This window comes from Cheilinus undulatus, linkage group 15, assembly GCF_018320785.1.
Source record: "Cheilinus undulatus linkage group 15, ASM1832078v1, whole genome shotgun sequence".
Classification (NCBI taxonomy): domain Eukaryota; kingdom Metazoa; phylum Chordata; class Actinopteri; order Labriformes; family Labridae; genus Cheilinus; species Cheilinus undulatus.
Window position 1 is genome coordinate 5,897,617 of NC_054879.1, and position 20,185 is coordinate 5,917,801.

The 20,185-nt window shown below is 39.0% G+C and overlaps 1 protein-coding gene across 3 annotated transcripts in view; it reads left to right on the top strand.

The window, feature by feature from the left end:
- Nucleotides 1–20,185, top strand: part of pard3bb (par-3 family cell polarity regulator beta b) — a 368,918-nt gene that overhangs the window by 111,483 nt on the left and 237,250 nt on the right. For all 3 annotated transcript variants that reach the window (XM_041806626.1, XM_041806625.1, XM_041806627.1), the window contains 6 exons: nucleotides 1,062–1,145; nucleotides 4,600–4,725; nucleotides 11,182–11,434; nucleotides 12,984–13,092; nucleotides 14,285–14,424; nucleotides 16,662–16,790. In XM_041806626.1, the coding sequence (XP_041662560.1) occupies nucleotides 1,062–1,145; nucleotides 4,600–4,725; nucleotides 11,182–11,434; nucleotides 12,984–13,092; nucleotides 14,285–14,424; nucleotides 16,662–16,790 (841 nt within the window). The remainder of the gene's footprint in view (nucleotides 1–1,061; nucleotides 1,146–4,599; nucleotides 4,726–11,181; nucleotides 11,435–12,983; nucleotides 13,093–14,284; nucleotides 14,425–16,661; nucleotides 16,791–20,185) is intronic.

Here is a 20,185-nt window from a genome sequence, read left to right on the forward strand (position 1 = left end):
TCCAACAACATCCCAAGTCTGGGTCAGCAGTTCCCCACCCCAGCCTGAGAAGAGCCCTGCTCTCCCCTACTGAGTCATCAGTTTGCCGGAACATCTGTGGTGCTGAAAGTCCCTCTCCATAGCCTCCCTCAACTACTCCTACCTGCTGGCTGCTTCCAGAGACCCCTTTCAGACCCAAAAGCTTTTGCATAGTGCAATACTAGCTTAGATTCTGGTTATATCAGCCCTGCTGGCATCTCTCAAAAAACTTTATTTGCATACTGCAGTGCACTTTCTTGACTCTATTGTCACATTTTTTCTTACAATCTGCACAAAATGAACACATAGCTGTGTCACCAATGCAGTTTGGTCCTAAACTATTGAGGAGGTCTTGAGAAAGGTCTTAAAGTATTGAATTTGATGCCAGATTTTCTGAATATACCCTGATAGAGTGACCCTGTATTTTACTGGTAGAGATTGCCATCTCACCCTGCCTCCCTCTGTATGCTTAAGTTTTCCTCTGCTCCTTTGTGAGTATTCATCAGCAGTATGTTGTATGTAGATGGCATTACTCGCCTTTTTGAAATATTTCACTTCATATTTCATAAGCATAGCAAGTGAGTTGTGTGTGAAGTTTTACAGTTGCTGAGGTAGAACATCACAACCATCTTTCTGCAACTTTGATGTGCTGTTAGCGTAGTGGATGTGGCGTTGATTGGCACAAGGTGAGGTGCTGTGTGAGTCACAAGCAGCTCAAGTTTATGAAAATCTGTGTCACTCCAACTGTTCTTCATCAGCATTTCAACTCTAATATTCTGTGTGTGTATGAAGCTGTGTAAGAGAGTTGAAACCAGTGCGTGAGAAAAGTAGATGGAGTTAAAATGTGAAGTTTCTTGGAATAGAATGTTCCTTTTTTCTTTTACAGTAGTTTTAGCAGTAATTTACCTCCTGAGCTGTTTAAAAGCCAAATGTGTACCTCCTTTACCTGTTTAGCTTTTCTGATATATTTCTTCTGTTTTCCTTCTCACTCATTCAGCTCTTTAGCTGCATTTACATGTTTGTGTGTGATTTTATGTTTGCAGCCTGACGAGAACAGTGGAGATCTTGGGTGAGGACAGTCCCCTGGGAATCCACGTGGTTCCTTACAGCTCGTCACTCAGTGGAAGGTTAGTATCATGCTCACCCAGTAACATACACAAATAAATACTTTATTGATCCCAGAGGAAATTCAGAACATGCACACAAATGAAAATGCATTTGTTCTATCTTGCCTTTTAAATGCAAATAATCATACTTTCTTTCCAGTCCCTTCTTGCACTACAATTATCTCGCTCTGTGCTTGTGAAAGATTTTTTGACCCTGGCTCTGCTGTGAATGGCAACCACACAGACACACAATGGAAAAATAAGAAGAGAAGGAAGGAAAATTGTTCAGCTATGTTGAGCTTTTCTTTGGGTGTGTGACAGTCAGACAGTGGATGGGGATTTCCTAAACCAAAGCAGGATGAGTTTTTATTGCTGTTCTCATGACTCACCTGACCCTGCCAATCTCCTCCTTGAATTCCTCGCTCCCTCTGCTCTCTTTCCCCTCATATCTTCTCCTCTCTCTCCTGAACACCTCCTCCATCTCTTCCCAGCATGAACCCACTCCCCTTTCACCTGTTAACCCAGTTTTATCCCCTTGCTGCTGAAGCCTTTTATGTGTCAGTGTCATCACTTCTTTGTAGAGTCATGTTCCTGTAGGGCGATGTTAGATTTTAAGGTCAGATGGTACAGGACCAACTCTCCTTCTGTCTAAATTTGAATGGCTATCTGTGTCCTTGTCAAATGCAGATGTAGTGGATGTAAGGCATTGTCGCCCCTAGGTTTGTCTATTGGGATAGGAGAAAGGGTGGCATGGGAGTAGGTCTGGGCAGCATTAAAACCTTGGCAAAATTTTCTGCAGTGTATGGTTTAACACCATATTGTTGAAACTTAGCTTATCAGTAAGTGGCTCAGACCAAGCACTTGTCGATGCTATAGTGCGCTTTTGGTGAGTAGAGCATGCACCTCAACATGTTTCACTCAGTTTTTTTTAAAGAAAATGCTTCTTTACCAGCTCTAAAAACACCAGGAAGACACTTTAGGACATGCTTTTCTCACGGTTGTTGCATGGTTCGAAAACTACGCTGTCAACAGCAAGGTTCTGCAGCTCCTTAAGTCTTATTAAAGTCTAAAAGTCTTATTCTTAGTAGTAAGTGGTCTTAAATTTTAGAAGGAATGTTTACTAAGACTCGTAAATATCCAACATTGGTTTTCTAGCCACCATTATCTGATTCTGATGATTCTTTTTTGTGTTCGTGCTCGTCCTTGTAACAGTGAATGACATTTACAGCAGGGCTGTCTGTACACAGCCTTTCTATATGTCTGTGGGTCAGCCCCGCCTGCTTACTGTGAGTGGGGTTCATAGAGGAGCCCTTCAATGTTAAAGAGATGTTAGCAAAATAATTCAAGAGAAGACAAAGAAATGTCTGTAACTGTGCAGACAAGACCAATTGATATTTAAGGCTGCACCAGAAAAACAGCAACATGAAGCCTGTACAGTACCCATCAAGAGGTCTCTGTCCATATGGTCATACTTGCTCATGTGTGCATCTCTTCCCTTTTCTCTGGGTAATGACGAGCCAAATATTGTTTTTAGCTGATATTTAGCACCAACAGACAAAATAGAGGACGGGTGTCCAATCAATGGCCCGGGGGCCAGATGCATCCCGCGGTGCATTTTTGATTTGCCTACAGCACATTCTAAAAATAAAATGAAATATGGCCCACACTGGAACATAAAGCTAGTGCTTAATTGAATATTACTTCTTAGTTTCTGCACAAGGCACTTCTATCATGTTAATTCTGTAAACAAGTATTTTGACAATTATTTATTTAGGTGTGTTCTTGTGACTGATTTAGCACATCACTGTATTTAGTAAGCACATTTGCAACCAAAATATTTTGATTTGTAACTCCCTGACGGACAGCAGCATATAGCAGTACCAATTATATTTCAGGGGTAGAGCTGGTGGTAGCCAGGACTGAACAGGGCCCTCTGAAATCTGACTGGCCCTTCCCAAAATCCTGAACGTGATTGTCTATTTGCCATGTCAGCTGTTAACTAGCCATAAAGGGATACTCGTTTCCTTTGCATATCTTAATCTACATTCGATTGGTTTATTGGTTTTAAATCTCTTCAAGGTGAGGAATATAAAAGGTGCCCCACCGTCCTTATATATTTCTGTTTATGGCCCTCAGTGAAAAAAGTTTGGACACCCCTGGAATAGAGGCATTAAATGTCCCAGAAATCATCAAATTTGGGTATTCATGGTCAAAGTATCTTATATCATTTGACATTTCATGAACAGTACATTAAACCTGAAAATCTTGTCCTGGTATGATGCAGTGTTTATTTTGGCAGCTATTTTTTTTTATTTTAGTCTCAGTCTTTGCCATTAGATTAAATGCCTTTTAGTTTAGTTACATTTAAGTCATTTCAAAGTGCCACTGCATCTCTAGTTGGAGCTGAGGTGCAAAATTTGTAAAAGTACTTGACTGAGACTTGGCAACTGTAGGTTATTTAACAAAATTAAAAGACTCTGCATTGTCATCTACCTTATGGCAGCAAACTGAGGTCTTCTCCTTCATATTCTTAAAAAGCTCTGTTTTTGTATTGCAATAAGAAATACTACTGGCATTTTCTTTTCTACATTGTTACATTTTTATCCTACAACCAGCACAAAACATACAAAACCATGCCGTTAGTGGAACTGGTTAGAAATTGAAGATGCGATAGGGTCTTAAAAAGCATGAAGATGGTCTTGAAAAGGTCTTAATTATAAAATTTGATGTCAGATTTTCTGTGTATACCCTGGAAAAATAGTTAATTACTGTGCTTTTATGAGTTCATATAAGCACTGATAAAAATCTGCACTAGGGCTGAACGATTTAGGAAGATAATCTAATTGCGATTTTCTTTCCCAATATTGCAACTGCGATTTGAAATCCGATTATTTCCTCATTTTATGTATTTTCCAACAAACACAAGCAATAAAGCAACCAACAACTTTTAGACCAAACAAGAGCTGAACTATTTTGAAAAAATACCTCACTGATGATTTTGACTCGTATTGCAAACTGGATATGAATTGTTATATTGAAGGGAGTGCTCATTTTTATGTAATTCTCATAAGATTCTCATAAGAAAATATCACAAAAATAAAGAAAATAGGATTTAATGATTGCATGATTATGTAATGCATAACCACTTTGCAGCAAAAAGAAAAACAATTGGTATTTTGAAACAAATTTCTGGTTAAAGAAATATTGCACCTTTTGTGATTTTAAAATTGCAGCACGCAATATTGCGATTTAATCTTATTTTCAATTAATTGCCTAGCCCTGAGCTGCACTATCACATTGACAGACTTTCAACATGTGTAAGTAAACCATGAAGATGGTCTCTGTGAGCTACCCCATCAAACATATTAGTCCTCTGGGACTCACACTGTCCCTGCTTGTGTATGCATGCATGTGTGTAGGATTTAAAATAAAATATAATAAATTCCATTTCTCTCCTTGCTAACTCTGCTTTAAGGTCTCTTGGTCTGTACATCCGTGGCGTAGAAGAGGAGAGTCGATCAAGAAAGGAGGGCTTGTTTCAAGAGGAAGAGTGCATCGTGAAGATCAACAACACCGACCTCATGGACAAGACTTTTAGCCAGTGAGTTCAACACAGTCTGTGTGTGGTGGGTCAGAAAGGTCGGAAACAAGCCTACAGAAGCAGATCCAAAGGAAATGAGAGAACATAAAACATTTGGCTGTGGCAACAATATTCATACTGTCTGATATAACAATGTTTACTGAAGTTGTCTCACATTATTCTTTTCTTATTGATTCATTTCAAGGAGTAATGGCAGAACTGTGAATGCAGTAACTTGCAAAACGCTAGAATAATGTATTAGATCTATCAAATCACTTGTATAACCATATCATTAACATGAAAAGGAAGAAAAAGGAGTCTTTTTCTAGATACATCTCAGGTCTGAACTCTTTTGATGTCAGGTCTGCTCTGTATTTTCTTCCCGTTTTCCTGCTGTCTTTGTTTCTGTGTGCCTTGTTTCCTTTCCATTGTCAGAGGGCTTATATCATCGTTGCGCTGCTATCACAGAGAACAGCAGAAGAGACACTGGGCAGATGTTTGGAAAGCGTCGTGCTTGCCTGTCTGTTATAGTTGTCCTTTGTATTTCTGCCCATTCTACATCATTCATTCGAGACCAGATGTTTCTTAGTGAAGTTTCTTTACAGTTCTTCAAAAGCAGGACATTAATACGAGTGTATTTAGGGATATAACATGATTACAGAGCATTACAATGACAAAGAAACACCTGTAAAAACGATTGCCACAGATTACAAGGACTGATGTGAATGTTATGATGATTACAGCATATTACAATGTCTATACAGTCTGCACAATAGTCCTTGTCCAGTGTCCAGTGTGGTAATACGATTATATGTGGGCTGTTTTATGCTGCACTGTAGGTAAATGGATTATCACCAGAGGGGTTTGCACCTATTGTTCAAAGACGTGGGTAGTCCCATGTGTACTCACTCACAAACACCAATACCCACAGAGACATGCTTTTTCCAGCATTAAACACTCGAGACCTGCAAACATATGATCAAGCATTGCCTTTTTGATTGCTTCAAAAAGGTCCTCTTGGAAATTGTGTGTCATTTACACTGGCCATGTTTGAATATGAGCCTACACACCTAAACACAGATGCTCCTGCCAGTATTGTTCAGTCATGGCAGGTGTATTGAGACATAGTTACAGTAAGATCTGTCTTAACTGGGGCACTGGAAGTCCACTGATCTCTGCAAGCGCCATGCAAACATGCACCTTCATTGTCCCAGCCTGGCAGCCATGTTGAGGTAGTCTGCTCAATTAGAATATCTCCTTTACACAAATGTGCCGCCACACATTGTCCAACCAGGAACAATAATGATATCATCAGTGCACAATGGCTCCCACCCACACATAAACATGCACAGCTTCACATCTAGTTTTATTATACAGTATTGTGGTCCTAGCACAATGAAAACCACAACAAGTGTCATTCAATAAGTATATTTTATGGTTTCAGTATGCAAATCCTGTCTGACATGACCACGCATCCCACAGCAAACACACTGAGGCTTCCTTTACAAAACCTCCTTGGTGCATCATTCAGAGAATTTGGTTCTGAATTTAAATGTGGAATAAACAGAGTGGGTTGCTCAATTCTGTTTTCCCAGGGATGACCTTAGAGTAATATTTTGATTTCACCTCATGAACTCAGATTGGGGAATTTATCCAGTAGATAAAATATCTCCACCCTATACAGTGCCTATCAAGAGTATTTACCCGCTGGATATTTTACCCTTTTATTGATCTGTAAATCAACCATGGTCAATACAACTTGGCTTCTTTGACAAAAAAAACTCTTTAATGTAAAAGTAATGCCATTTAAACAAAAATATGTAATCTAAAATAAGTGACTGCATAAATATTCACTCCCTTCAAAGTGATTAACCTAATTCAACAAAGATCCAGCTAGTTGGTGCTAGTAGTTTCACAATAAGTGAGACAAGGATCACCTGAGTGCAGTGAGCGTCTCTCAAATGTTTTCAGTATAAAGACGCCTGTGTCTGGAGATCCAGTCACTGGTTCATCCGTATTCTGGGCTACCATTATACCATGAAGACAAAAAAACATTCTGAGCAACTCAGAGGAGCTGTTGCAGAAAAGTCAGGGGATGGATACAATAAAGTGTCCAAGGCACTGAACATCCCCCAGACTTTCATCAAGAAATGGAAGAAATAAATCACATGCATAAATCTGCCTTTCTCACAAACTGAGTGACCACGTAAGAAGGAGACAGTGAGAGAGACCACCAAGACACCTATGACTACTCTGAAGGAGTTACAAGCTTCAGCAGCTGAGATGAGAGAGACCCTGCAGACAACAACTGTCCACCAGGTTCTTCACCATTCAAAGCTTTATGGGAGAGTGTAAAAGAGAAAGCTACTGTTGAGGAAAACTCAGATTAAATCTGGTGTAGAGTTTGCCAAGAGACAAGTGGTCTGTGGTCAAGTGAGAGAAAGTTCTTTGGTCTGACGGCCCTGAAAGGCTTGTAAAGGTAGAGGCTGTAATGAATGTAGCAAAAAAATCCTGGAGGACAATCTTAGTCAGTCTGCAAGAGAACTACAGCTTCGGGGAATATATATTTTCCAGCAAGACAATGGCCTGGAGCACACAGCAAAAGCTACACAGAAATGGTTGAAAGACAACAAAGTGAATGTTCTGGAGTGGCTGAGTCAAAGCCCAGAACTCAATGAATTTGTGGCTGCACTTGAAAAGGGCTGTTCATACCTGAACTTTGTGCAACCTGACAGAGCTTAAGCAGTTGTGCGGAAAAGAATGGATTAAAATTGCAGTGTCCAGATGTGCAAGCCTAATTGAGACCTATCCACAGAGACTCAGTGCTGTGATTGCAACCAAAGGTGACTCTGCTAAACCCTGAAAATATTGATGCAGTCACTTATTTACATTACTTATTTTTATTTATTGATATTACTTGTAGAAAATGTTTTTTTTTTTTTTTTAAATTTGGTTTTAAAGAGGGGTTTTTGTAAATGTCTTTGTCAAAAAGCGAAATCATATTGATCCTGATTGGTTTATAAAACCAATAAAAGAGTAAAACATCCTAAAGTGTGTATACTTTCACAGACACTGTAAATACTAAATGTGTTATTGCTCTGGGATATCCCTTTATTTACTTATAGTAAATCGAGCTAACAGAAACCTCCATGTAAGATTAGTGGCACATTTACCTGATTCTGTTAATACAAAGACACTTAAAAACAGTTTTACATATATATATATATATATATATATATATATATATATATATATATATAGATATAGATATAGATATAGAGATATATCTATATATATATATATATATCTATAGATAGATAGATAGATAGATAGATAGATATAGTCATAGATTGGTCAAGGGTGTGAGGTCAAAATACTTGAGCAAAGGTGATTCCCAAATGTAACTGATGTTTAGGGCTGAAAATACCTGGAGATATGTTGTATATGTGTAATTTCCCCTCTGCTATTAAGGCTTTAACCTATCTATGTTTCATATCTAGAGTATTGAATTATGCAAATCCCCTTTATACTGCTTTCTAAACATAGTCTCTCATCTTTTGAAACATTATGACTATTATACTTCTGATAATAATCATGGAAGTAAATAATCGGTTTTAATCCAATCAAAAATTAAGCAAAATTGATTTTCTCTGTTGGTTATCCGGGATGAATGATGGTGTGTACAGATAGCCTCTGACACAATGGTTCCTCTAACTTAGTTAGCTTAATGTAATCTAGACTAATCCTCTGCAAAATGAGCTCTTTTATAGATTATGAGGAAACTATAACCAGCTGTGCAGGTGTCATGATACTGAGCTCCATCTCCTGCTCTCAGCTTATCTTTCCACTCGGGGCAGATAGATAAACACCAACAGTCACAAGAGTAACAGGCTTTCACTATGACTTCTGACCTGTTGTTGGTTACAGTTCTGTATTCCAACATCTTTAATATGAGAGATTGTCATCCTCTGGATTTTGTGTCATTGCAGAAAAACAAAAGAGATCTCCTTTGACTAGTGTGAGGTGGCCATGTAATGGCGGCACCAAGGCTTGTTTTACATTTTGGCTTGCATCTTAAAAAGTCAGGGCTTTCAGACTAACTGCGTGAACCCTGTGCCTCACATGCTCGATAAACACATCTTGCATGCCCAGAATCTAGAGAATAGAGGGCTTGCTTTTTATATAGAGAACTGCACACATCAAATGGCAAAAATAGACAGGAAAATGATACATAGGGAGCCATATTTATCTTGTTTAGCAGATAGATATGCCTACATGAGTAGAATATGTTTACGTGTTTCTCAGTGACCCTGGAGAATACTACAAACCAACCACAATGGTCTAATTATGGTTTTCTCTGAACTTCAAGTATTGCTGGAATGTTCTGTCTTCACATCTGCAGAATATGTCACAGGGAAGATACACTATGTAGAAAAAAAGCATTTTGCTTCCTGGCCATTACACCAACAGGGAATATAAGGGCATTTTAATCAGATACATGCATTTTAAAATGAAATTTGCCCCTCTTTTGCAGCTAGAACAGCCTTAAACCATGTATTTATAGTCCTTACTGTGTGCACTGGTTTGCAGTAATGTTGGAATAGAAAAGGGCCTTCCTCAAACTGTTGCCACAAAGTTGAAAGCATAGCATTGCCCAAAATACCTTGGTATGCTGAAGAATTGAGATTGGCCTTCACAGGAGATACGGGGCCTTGCCCAAACCCTGAAAAACAGCCAATACTATTATCCCTCCTCCACCAAACCTCACAGTTGGCACAATGCCAGGCAGGTAAAGTTTACCTGCTCCACAGTCCAGTATCATGGGCTTTACACTACTATCCAATGCTTGACATTGGACTTGGTGATGTGAGACTTGCATGCAGCTGCCTGGCCATGGAAATCCATTCCTTTAAGCTCTTGCCGCACATTTTTTGTGCCTGCATTAATGCCAGTAGAAATTTGGAACTCTTCAGGTATGGAATCAGCAGAGCATTGACGACTTTAAAGCACCATACGCCCAAACAGCTGTTGACCCTGTTCAGTGATTTCTTCTGCTTAATGGCTGAGTTGCTCTTTTTCCTAAATGCTTCCACTTTCTAATAATATCCCTTACAGTTGGCTGTGGAATATCCAGCAGGGCTGGGATTTCACCAACCCTCTCATTGTAAAGGTGGCATCCATCAAAGTACCACACTTGAAGTCACTGAGCTCCTCAGAATGAACCAGTTTGTATCACAAAGTTTGCAAATGGAGACTTCATGGCTATCTGCTCAATTTTATTCACCAGTGGCAACAGGTCTGATTGAAACTCCTGAATTTAACAATCAACAGTTACGGCCAAATACTATTTCCATACACTGTGTCTTAAGTATTGTCATACTTCCAGTTTATGCTTTTGAAGTGAATTTCTGTTTTAGCATTTGTGTGGGACTGCTTTTGTACCTAGCTCAGTCACATAGTAAATCAATGCTTCACTTGTAGGGAGCTGCATTGGAGTTAAAGGTCACATATTACACAAAACACACTTTTTCAGGCTTTTCTGGCAAAAATATATGCCCCTGGCCTGTCCACAAACCCCCCAAGACTCAGGACCCCCCCCCCCCAACCTTTCAGAAAATTTCTGCTGAAATGAGCTGTTTTCAGATTTCCCCTCATGATGTCATGTGGGGAGTTAGCCACCCTGCTTGGAAGAAAATTCTGTCCTCCTCTCCTGATCCTCCTCGCAGGGAGAGCCACATCCATTAATCCACATCAATTTCCTGAGAGGGGTGTAATCAGGGGCGGAGTCAGAGGGCTCATTAACATTTAAAGCCATAGACACAGAAGCAGCTCATTCTGAGCAGGGCTGGAACAGAGGGGTTTTTAGACGTGTAAAAATCCAATACAGAGATGTTTTTTCAACATCGAACTTGCATGTTTTGGGGACCTCTGAGACAAATATAAACTTGTGTTAAAGGGGTACAATATGTTTAATATTTAAACTTAAGAAAAGTGTCAGGGTTATGGCAGAACACACATGCCTTATATGAAAACGGTCACACAGCAAACACGCACCCAGCCTGTGTAACATTACTGAAGTAACGGTACATAAGACCAGGATATGCTTCGCTGTGTTTTCCTTTTGAAAACTGAACACCTCATTTATAATAGTTAGCAATTAATTGGAAGTCTTTTAATTTGTCATTTGTAATTGGATTCATACTGCATATCTCTTTATTAATTTTTTTATTCCTATTGAGCTATATGTCTTTGGATAATTACTTTGCTTGTCAGGGATGAATAACTACACACTGCCCTTAATTGTGATTAATGGCTTGATTAGTTTTAATGGCGAGCCATATGTGGTGTGCATACTTAACTTTAAACTACATAAAACTTTTCCTCTTGAGTTTCCTCTCTCTTTCTGCTTCAACCGCTCATCTCTCTTTACCTCTGTTTCTCCCTCCATCTCCTCTATCCTCTCTGTCTCACAAACAGAGCCCAGGAAGTATTCCGCCAGGCAATGCGTTCCCCAATCGTCCGTTTGGAAGTAGTGCCCTCCTCTAACAGGGAACGCTATGAGAAGAGTCTGATTGGTCAGCTGTTTGGCAACAGTGCTGGACCAGAGAGCAGCCCCAGAATCACAAAGACCAAAGAGCCACCTCCACCTGTGAAAGCCAAACCTGCCTTTAAGCCCCCTGAGAACCCATCCACACGGATGACAGATGAAGCTGCCATTATGGAAGCTAATGTAAGTTGTTCTACTTTAACAGTACAGAAAGAAGGACTGGTAAGTTTTTGAATCTCATCTGCATGGAAGTGTAAGTACACTGCAAAAACAGTAAAACACAAAATATGAGACAGAAACTGATTTAAGTCCTAGTTTTGCTATTAAAAAGTTGTTTTTTTTAACTTCCTTACTATAATATGAATTTTTAGCATTAAAGTTTTCCCCTGCCTTTCTCCTTACATGTAATTCCAAATGCTTATTGACTGAAACTAAAAATTATTCAAAGTTAAATGCTTTGCGCTTTTTACAACCCTGTTTTGCATGACGCCTGCTCTGATTGTGGTACATTTCAACGCTCTTTCATCTAAAGTTTTATTTTCAGTTTGTTTCAGACTCTTTCTTCAAACTATAAAGTCACTCTTGTTTACACATATTAAACCGTCTCAGCAGCATCACTGTGGTAACTGTCATTTCCAAAAGCAGCTGGTATAGTGGCAACATCTAATCATCATGAGCTTTTGTAATAAAATAAAGAATTAAATCAAATTTAAGAATCATCTTTGACTCTGTAATGCAGTTGTTTGATCGCTTACTGCAAAACAAACCTTTAGCTTAGTTTACTAGCTCATTAGCTGTTTTTAAACCTTATCTTGCTTTTCATCTTTTCTGGTTATGATGTTTACTAGGACCATGTGAAAACTTATTTTTTGCCCCCAAAACATCATCATAGCAGTATCTGTTATTCCCTCTCTCTGTAATTCTGTCAGCATGTCTCAGCAGCTTAAGTATTATGTTTATTCTTGAAATCCAGGTTCAGAGTCATGCATGGGTCCAGTTTTGCCTGCGTCTGCACGCACCTATATAGAGCTTAGAGAAAATACCTGACCCGTTACCCTCAATTAGCTTAATTTAATACCAAGATCCACCTAGACCTGGGTCCCCTGTTGACCAAGTACAGGACTTTATTCAGCTTTGGATAGAGCTGGAGGCTTTTTCTGATTCTTTATAATTACAAATCAAACAGGTTTGGTTGGTTTAGAACATATGATTTATAAAAATTAAGTAAATATTTCTACATTTATGTAAATAATCATACTATTTTACCTAATCCAGGGTGCAGTGTAAATGGTGTAATGAATATAATCACTTATTTTTCAGTTTCCATAGAGTACCCCCATTTTAAATCCCATATGGATGACAAAGGCAACAAAAAATAATCCCAGCATATTAGTGCATTGCTTTGTGATATACGGCCCCTTCCAACTCTGCTGAGTAAATTCCAAATACATACAACCTCTAGCTTTTTGGCTGTTAAATTCATTATGATCCTCGCTCACTGATAGGGCAGACGTAAAGTGACTGTGTTAAATCTAGAGACCCCTTTTTTAGGAATTAAACAGCAACATGGTTTTGCATGTCCTTGTTATCCTTTGAAGGCCGCTCAAAAATGCCTGCATTCATGTGAATTATGAAAAAGGTCCAATCAGAACTAATGCTATTGAAATTTAACCCTCTAAATGTACTTAGCATTAAAATAAGATGTCATATATGCTCTTTCCTCTATGCCCAGACACCAAAGGGAAGGAGTGAGAGCCCTCTCTATAGGAAGAGTCCCGCCCTCTCCAACTTGGTGGCCAATAAGCGAGGAGGACGCAGATTGAGGATTGATCTAAAGAAAGGTGAGGAACACCTGACGCAGAATTGACAGTATCAGATTTTAAAGCCTGTTGATTTATTGTTGAGACTTACATATTTTCTTGTCTTTGACATTCAGTCAGTCACTTGTAAAATTAAACTAATTATTCAAAGAAACACATCAATTACGAGGATAAGTGATGTTTTTTTCTCTTTGCAAAAGCATCTTAAGTTACCAATTGGATTGTCTGTAGGATAAAAATACCTAGTGTCAGGTAATTTCCTTTTTTCTAACTGCCTTTTTTTTCCACTCTCCTCACATTTCTTACAGATACACTCTATAATTTTTAGGTGTGAATTATTGACCCTTTTTATGTATTGCCATTTTCTGAAAGTATTTAATTAATCTGGTTTATTTCACAGGCTGTTGGCCCTGCATTGTGCTTATTCCTCTAAAGCTTCCTCTCTCTGTTCTCTGGCTGACTCTCCTTCCTCTCATCCTTCCTCTCCTCATCTTCCTGATTCCCTCTCTTCAGGCTCTATTAAGTCTTTATTGATCTGTCCATTTCTGCTGATATGAATTCATACTGGATCAAACTGCTGACTTAGCTCTGCTAAAGAGACCAGACTAAATGAGGTCCATAAAACACACAACTCGTCTCTATCTGTGTGTGCTCGTTTTCGTCTGTGCACGTGTGTTTATGAGCACTTAGAATACACATTTCTTGGTGCAAGATTTTTTTACTGATTACTTCTCTTTATCAATTCTCTTCCCACAACATTCACTCTGTTTCTGCTATGTTGCACTCTGTATTCTTTTTACCTTTCCCTTCTCTCTGCCCCACACCTGAACCCAGTTTTAAAGCCTTCACACCTGCAGATTCGGTTGCACCAGCTATAGCTAAAGGGTTTAAGGCGAACTTACACACACAATCTCCTGAAGGATTTGAATTATCACCCTTGGAGTATATAGTTGGAAGCTGAGTCAACAACACTGTTGAAGTTCTCAGGAGTGGTTAAGAAGTGTGCATTGTGTGTCTGTCTGGGGATAGATTGGAGATTTTGACTTTCATAAAGCACACAGAAGACAAATATAGAGCCAGAAGGTGCGAAGCTATACAGGAGTTTTACGTATTGACACAGGCTTAGAAATGCTACATGTACTCGTATACTGTACCTTAACTCCCTATCCACATTTTATTGTGTTTCCTTTTTTATCTCGATTTGCATGTCTAGGTTCAGAGGGGCTTGGCTTTACTGTAGTCACCAGGGATTCTTCAGTTCATGGTCCTGGTCCCATCCTTGTCAAAAACATACTGCCACGTGGAGCTGCCGTCAAAGATGGACGTCTACAGTCTGGAGACCGCATACTGGAGGTACAGAGATGCTTACTGTTGGGACAAACAGATGGTTGTGCCATTTTTCCTAAGTAGAACAAGGACAATTAGAACAAAACAAAAAATGTTTACATGGACCTGAGTATCCTGGTTTCTGTTCATTGTCAGAACTCGGGATATGCTAGTATACCAGTTTTGAGAAACCCTTTTTGCAGCTGAAGAACTTGGGGAAACGGGATACTGTGCCGTGTTTATACCGAGTCCCGCTTTCCTAACAGCTGTCATCTACCTGTAACTGCAGACCCAACTTTGATTAAACTGTTGATTTAACTTAAGATTCTTTGAAATATGTTGTATGTGTGGTGGAGGGTCGGCTGGCCTGCTTCTGTCCGGAGAGAGAGTGACAATGAAGCTGCTGTGTCTGCAGCGGATCAATCTGCTACCTGACGGCAGTTTTGTGCCTAAACTTGCTCATCTTTAACCTTGCAAAGCAGATGGATACGCCCGTGTCCTTGTTTCTCACTGGCAAATCCACCTTGCAAAACTCCTGTCAGAACCGTTTGGGCCCAGTTAAAAAGTGACAGGACCGATCACCGTCGAGGGGCAGTACTTTTGGGCGTGGCGGAGTCGTGACGTATGCAAGCAGCAACAAGAGGCTGGTGCTGTTATTGCAGAAGAGATTAGCGTGGATGCTGCTAAAGTGCCATTTTTATCAGAACTTGTTAAAAGAAGAACAAAGAACAGCAGTGAGTTGTTTTCTTTTCAAAAATGGCAAAAGTCGTGTACTGACATGTCTACAGTCGCCATGGTTCATGTTATGCAGCTCTTTATGGAGTTTTCTCCTCAGTAGCGGCTGCGTTGCGTGTTTTGCTGCTCTGTTTGGCCTGTAAAGATGTAACAGACAGAACGTTCATCCAATCACCCTCTGAGGTTTTTTTTAAGGCTCTGCGTTTCCTAAAAGCTGTTTATGAGAGGTTTACCAGATGGATGTGTGAAACACATCCATCTGCGTGCCGGGTTACTCAGTTACGCTGCTCTAGTGACACTATCCACACCTTTGTAGCCCTTATCGTAGCTTTTCTAGCAAGTCTGGAACTTTCCATGGTCTTAAAAGATTAAATCAACACCAGTAACTCTGATAATGAACATCTTTTATCCATTTTAATCCATTCTAGCTTAGCATTAGCCACTATCTTGAGTTCCAAAAATAAATGTCACATGAGCTGTGACATCCAATGGCAGGCTGTTCTGTCGTCACGTTTTGACTAAAAGTACACGTGTAAACATTTAGAAACTGGAGGAGAACAGCCTCCAAAAGCCTGAACAGCTTTAGATGGAGAGAAAGAGAGACGGAGACGAAGATGTGGCCCTCTGTGTCTCTGCAGACAGGAAAGGCTTTGAATAATGGTTCATAATCAGCCAATAAAAAACAAGGAAAGTACTATTTTGTGACTGTATTGAAGACTTTTATGATATTTTGTTTCCCCTTTGGTCCCTAAATGATGGGAGAACAAGTTTGTGCTAAAAGTCTTAATCATGATTGTTTATTGAATGTCACACATGAAAATCTTTGAGTTTCAATTCCTGCTTAGGTTTTTCTTTTGTCTTTATAGTCCCATAACTTCTTTCAAATTCAAGTAACATTGCTGCTGCTCCCATAATCTTAAAGCCCGAGCTGTCCTGAAGAAAAGGATGTTTAGAGCTTGACTGTGCACCACAGGGTTGATGTTTTACAAGTTTTTATGAGAAGAAGTCCAGACGAGACAACATGGTTAAAAAATAGCTGAGGGCTTGAAGAGTTAACTCTATAAGCCTGTTCATTTGAGACCTTCTTTTCACTCATTGCCATCCTCTCAGTCTCTTTTCTGCAGTTGTTTTGTTACCTGTACTTAAATTAGAAGCATGTTCTTAACGTAAATAAAGTTGTTTCCTATAAGCCATTTCCTGTTTAATAACTTTAATAGCCTCTGAACAGGTATGGCAAACTTCCTGAAAAATTAAGTCTTAGCTCTCTTCTGTGGATGTGATTTATTAGGACCAAATCCAGGATGAGGCTCATAAATGGGATACTCAGGTCCATGTAAACACATTAGTTTATTACACTAAGAAGATTAAAGGACAGCAAAAAGACATGAAAATGAAATGTATTAAGATTTAAGACAAAATAAATAAAGATAAGAATTTAAACAAGCACCTTAATTTAAATATCCTCAAAAATGTAACTTTAAAATTTTCCCAGGTGTCTTATTTTGTTGTATTTGTACGTTTGCATTCAGGTCAACGGTGTGGACATCACAGGTGTGGGACAGGAGGAGCTGGTGTGTATGCTACGCAGCACACGTCAGGGAGAGAGTGTGTGTCTCGTGGTTCTACGGCAGGAGGACATGTTCCTGCCACGAGAGATGGTAAGGACCACTCACATTGCTGTAGTAGAACAATTGGGGCTGATTGGCAGCTCAGTGGCCAGTAACATATTTGACGTTTTTCCTCCTTACTTTTCTAAGAAGGCAGCCAGAAAGGCAGGCACCGAAAAAGTTACAACTCACTCTAATTTTGCAATGTCTGGTCCAATCAACAGGCTTGCCTGGATGATGCACAACTGAGCAGCCTATTGGAAAATAACCCCACATGCCATTGAAATGTCTTCTATTGAAACTCTTAATACCACCATGTGAATCAGGGCTTTATTTTGATTGAACCGAAGAGCCTATTGTAATGTTTTGACATTAGTATTGGATATACTATGTGCCAGTCTTTCCCTGCCAGATTCTGTCTGCTAAATTTCAACCCTGTTTTGATCAATAAAAACTTTCTATTTTCATCTTTTTCCAGTTTCCCATGCTTTTTCTTCCTTCTGGCTCTGCATGATTAATTACTGTGCATGCACTCATCTCAATAACACCTCTCTGCATGTTTTCCAGATAAGGTACTATTTATATTTTTTTCCTAAAAAAATCATTTTGGAGTTCCTATACATCAAAAATAACTTGTTCTGAAATATGGAAATATTTTCAATTTGACATTTTCTTCACACTTAAGTGAAATGAAAACCAAACTTCATGAGTTTCCTATTTTTGACTGGTTTTAAGACACCAAAATTGCTCTATTTGTTACTTTTTACAGAAAGATGGGGACTTTCTAGTGAATTCGAGATCTAAGATTGTACATAACTGCCAAAAAACTGCTTAGGATCTCAGCTCTCAACAGAACCTCCAACATGAAGGTGTCTTTTTGCTGCACACGTAAATCAACAAGAGTAAAAACGGCCTTAATCGTCCGACATTGCAAAAACACCATTATTCTTTTAGCACACTTTGTTTTGTCTCCTCTTCTCTTATCTCCTTTGGCATATGCTCATTTTCCCACCTCTTACAGTATTTTATCCTTTTTGAGTCACCTTTTGTGATTCTTCTCCACTTTTTGTCTTTTCCGCTCTTATTAATTGATGTTTCCTCACCGTCTGCCAGGAAGTTAAGCACACGCACACCAACATGCTGCTTTGAACCTAATAGGAAAATGTGTTTCTGCAGACAGGAAAGGGAGCACTGTGTCAGAGAATTTAGGATTGTTTAAGTGTCTTTATCTACACGTCTGAACTCTGTGGCAGTCTTCTTTGGATACCAACCAAGTGTTCATTTCTGCTTCTACAGCTGGTTAATACCTTTACATAAAACTCTTCTGAATGGATATTTTTCAGTCCTTAAATAGGTTGTATCTGTGTAATTCTGGAAGCTTAAAGACTGAATAGAAAATATAATCAGCCATTTTCATACATGCAACCCAGAGTAACTTGCCTACAAAATTTCTTGAGTGGCTTCTTCACATCTTCCCTCACAGCAGGAAGTTTTCCTGCAGTTAACCTGATGGTCAGTGGGGGGCTAGCAGGGGAATTTCAGGTGAAGTCAGCGTTAAAAAACCCATGCTGTTTTTGTTCACACACGCAAAAATTCAGGAATTTTTTTTTAAGGAGTTTTGTGTTAGTGTGAATAGTGGGGGTTGACCGATATTGTTTTATGGGACTGATGCCGACTATAAGTTGCACATGAAATTGATATTTGATATTTATTTATAGCATAAAATAAAAGCGAAAGCCCTGAGTTTGAATTGGTGTAGATGAATAAGTACAAGAGTGATAAAGGTGAGTTTTTACCTCTGATGACTGTACACCTTTAATAGTTCATTAAGGTATTAACCAATAATTTTAGTGCCCCCAACCCAAGTAAAAGCAGAAAACAATGTATCAAAATGTCCAAATAATGTGTAAGTGTATTTATAATAAACAGAATAAACTCAGTATGATAAAAGCAAACAGGATGTCATTATAATATATTATAAAGCTAGATTATAACGAATGATGCATTAATGCCCTGCAGCCAACTTTGGGAATCACTAAGCTGACGAAACACAAGTAAGATCAGAGTTTAATGTGCTAAACCATGACAAAACTGTACTGAAGAAACTAGACCACTTTATGAAAACAGACCATACACAGCATTGTATGCCTCTGCTTGTCCAGGCTTTTTTATTTTTGCTTGATTATTTCACTAGCTTAAGAATAGAGTGTTTTCATTTTCACTCTGTGAATGCTTGGCATAGTCCTAAACAGCTCAAATCATGGCCTCTTTGGCATCTTTTCTCTCGAAACCACTTCTTACCCCCCAGGGGTAGTTCCCTGCTGCTGTTTGCAACATCTGCAAAAAAACTATTGGTTCAATGCCATTATCCTTGGTCATGGGCAGATGAAAATAAGTAAGGAAGTCAGGATGCTGACCTCTTTTTTGACCGGTATTATTCATACGTGCACACACTCAATCACGCTCATCTGCTCACAATTAAAAATGGAAAAGTCAGAGTTTTGTCCTTCAGCTGAGAAAACAAAGCAGCACGATGTCTCCCAAAGGAACATTCCCTATTGTTTCTTTTTATTTGGAGAGTTACACAAACCGACGATTCAAGGACACTTCTGTTCGTCTGTGTCTGTGTGTTTCCCTGAAATGTATTTTGGGTCTTTAATGACATTAATTGTGTTTTTCCACTCTTTTCAAATATGCATAGTGGTTAAAGGCTTTAAAAGGCTCAGTCCTCCTGTTCCATATTCACTGAAAGGCCTGCCTTAGGAAGCCCCTCCATCATCTTTAGATTTACCCATTGAAGTTATCAGAACTTAGGTCTAGGTACAGTGATCAGTAATTGTTTATCGTTGACATGCATGCATCAAAAGCTCTGTGTCAGGAGGATCTGTGAGGACTTTATTTACTGCACTGAAAAGAGCTGTGCCAATGTTTAAAATTTGCCGGGGATTTCCCACTTCACTCGTTGAATGTAATAATAGAATTTTTTTGCTGTTGTGGCTGAATTTAAATGAATGAAATGCAAATGATGTGTTGGCAAAATAGGACAGATGTCGTGGGAAGATTCATAGAGGAGATGCTCTGGTGGAAAGGCAGACTGATGAGGCTTCAGACCCACCACCCAGACATGAAGAATGAGAACGTTAAAATGGATGGATTGACTCTTCATTGCAGTTTAGTGTGAGAACTGATAAATTACATGCAGTTTCTCATAGACACGCTTAGCTCAGCTTGAATATATTAATCTAGGTAGATGATGAAGGGGTGTGTGTGTGTGTGTGTGTGTGACAGATGTTAGGAATGGTGGTTTAAGGGCTTAAAGGATAAACTTGTAAACAGGAAATGTATAAAGTAGTAAACACTTTGAGTTTTACCTCTTTTTCTGTATATTAAAACAAAAGAATATTAGCATAGTAACTTCACTGTCATCACTCATGTATTTAGCATGT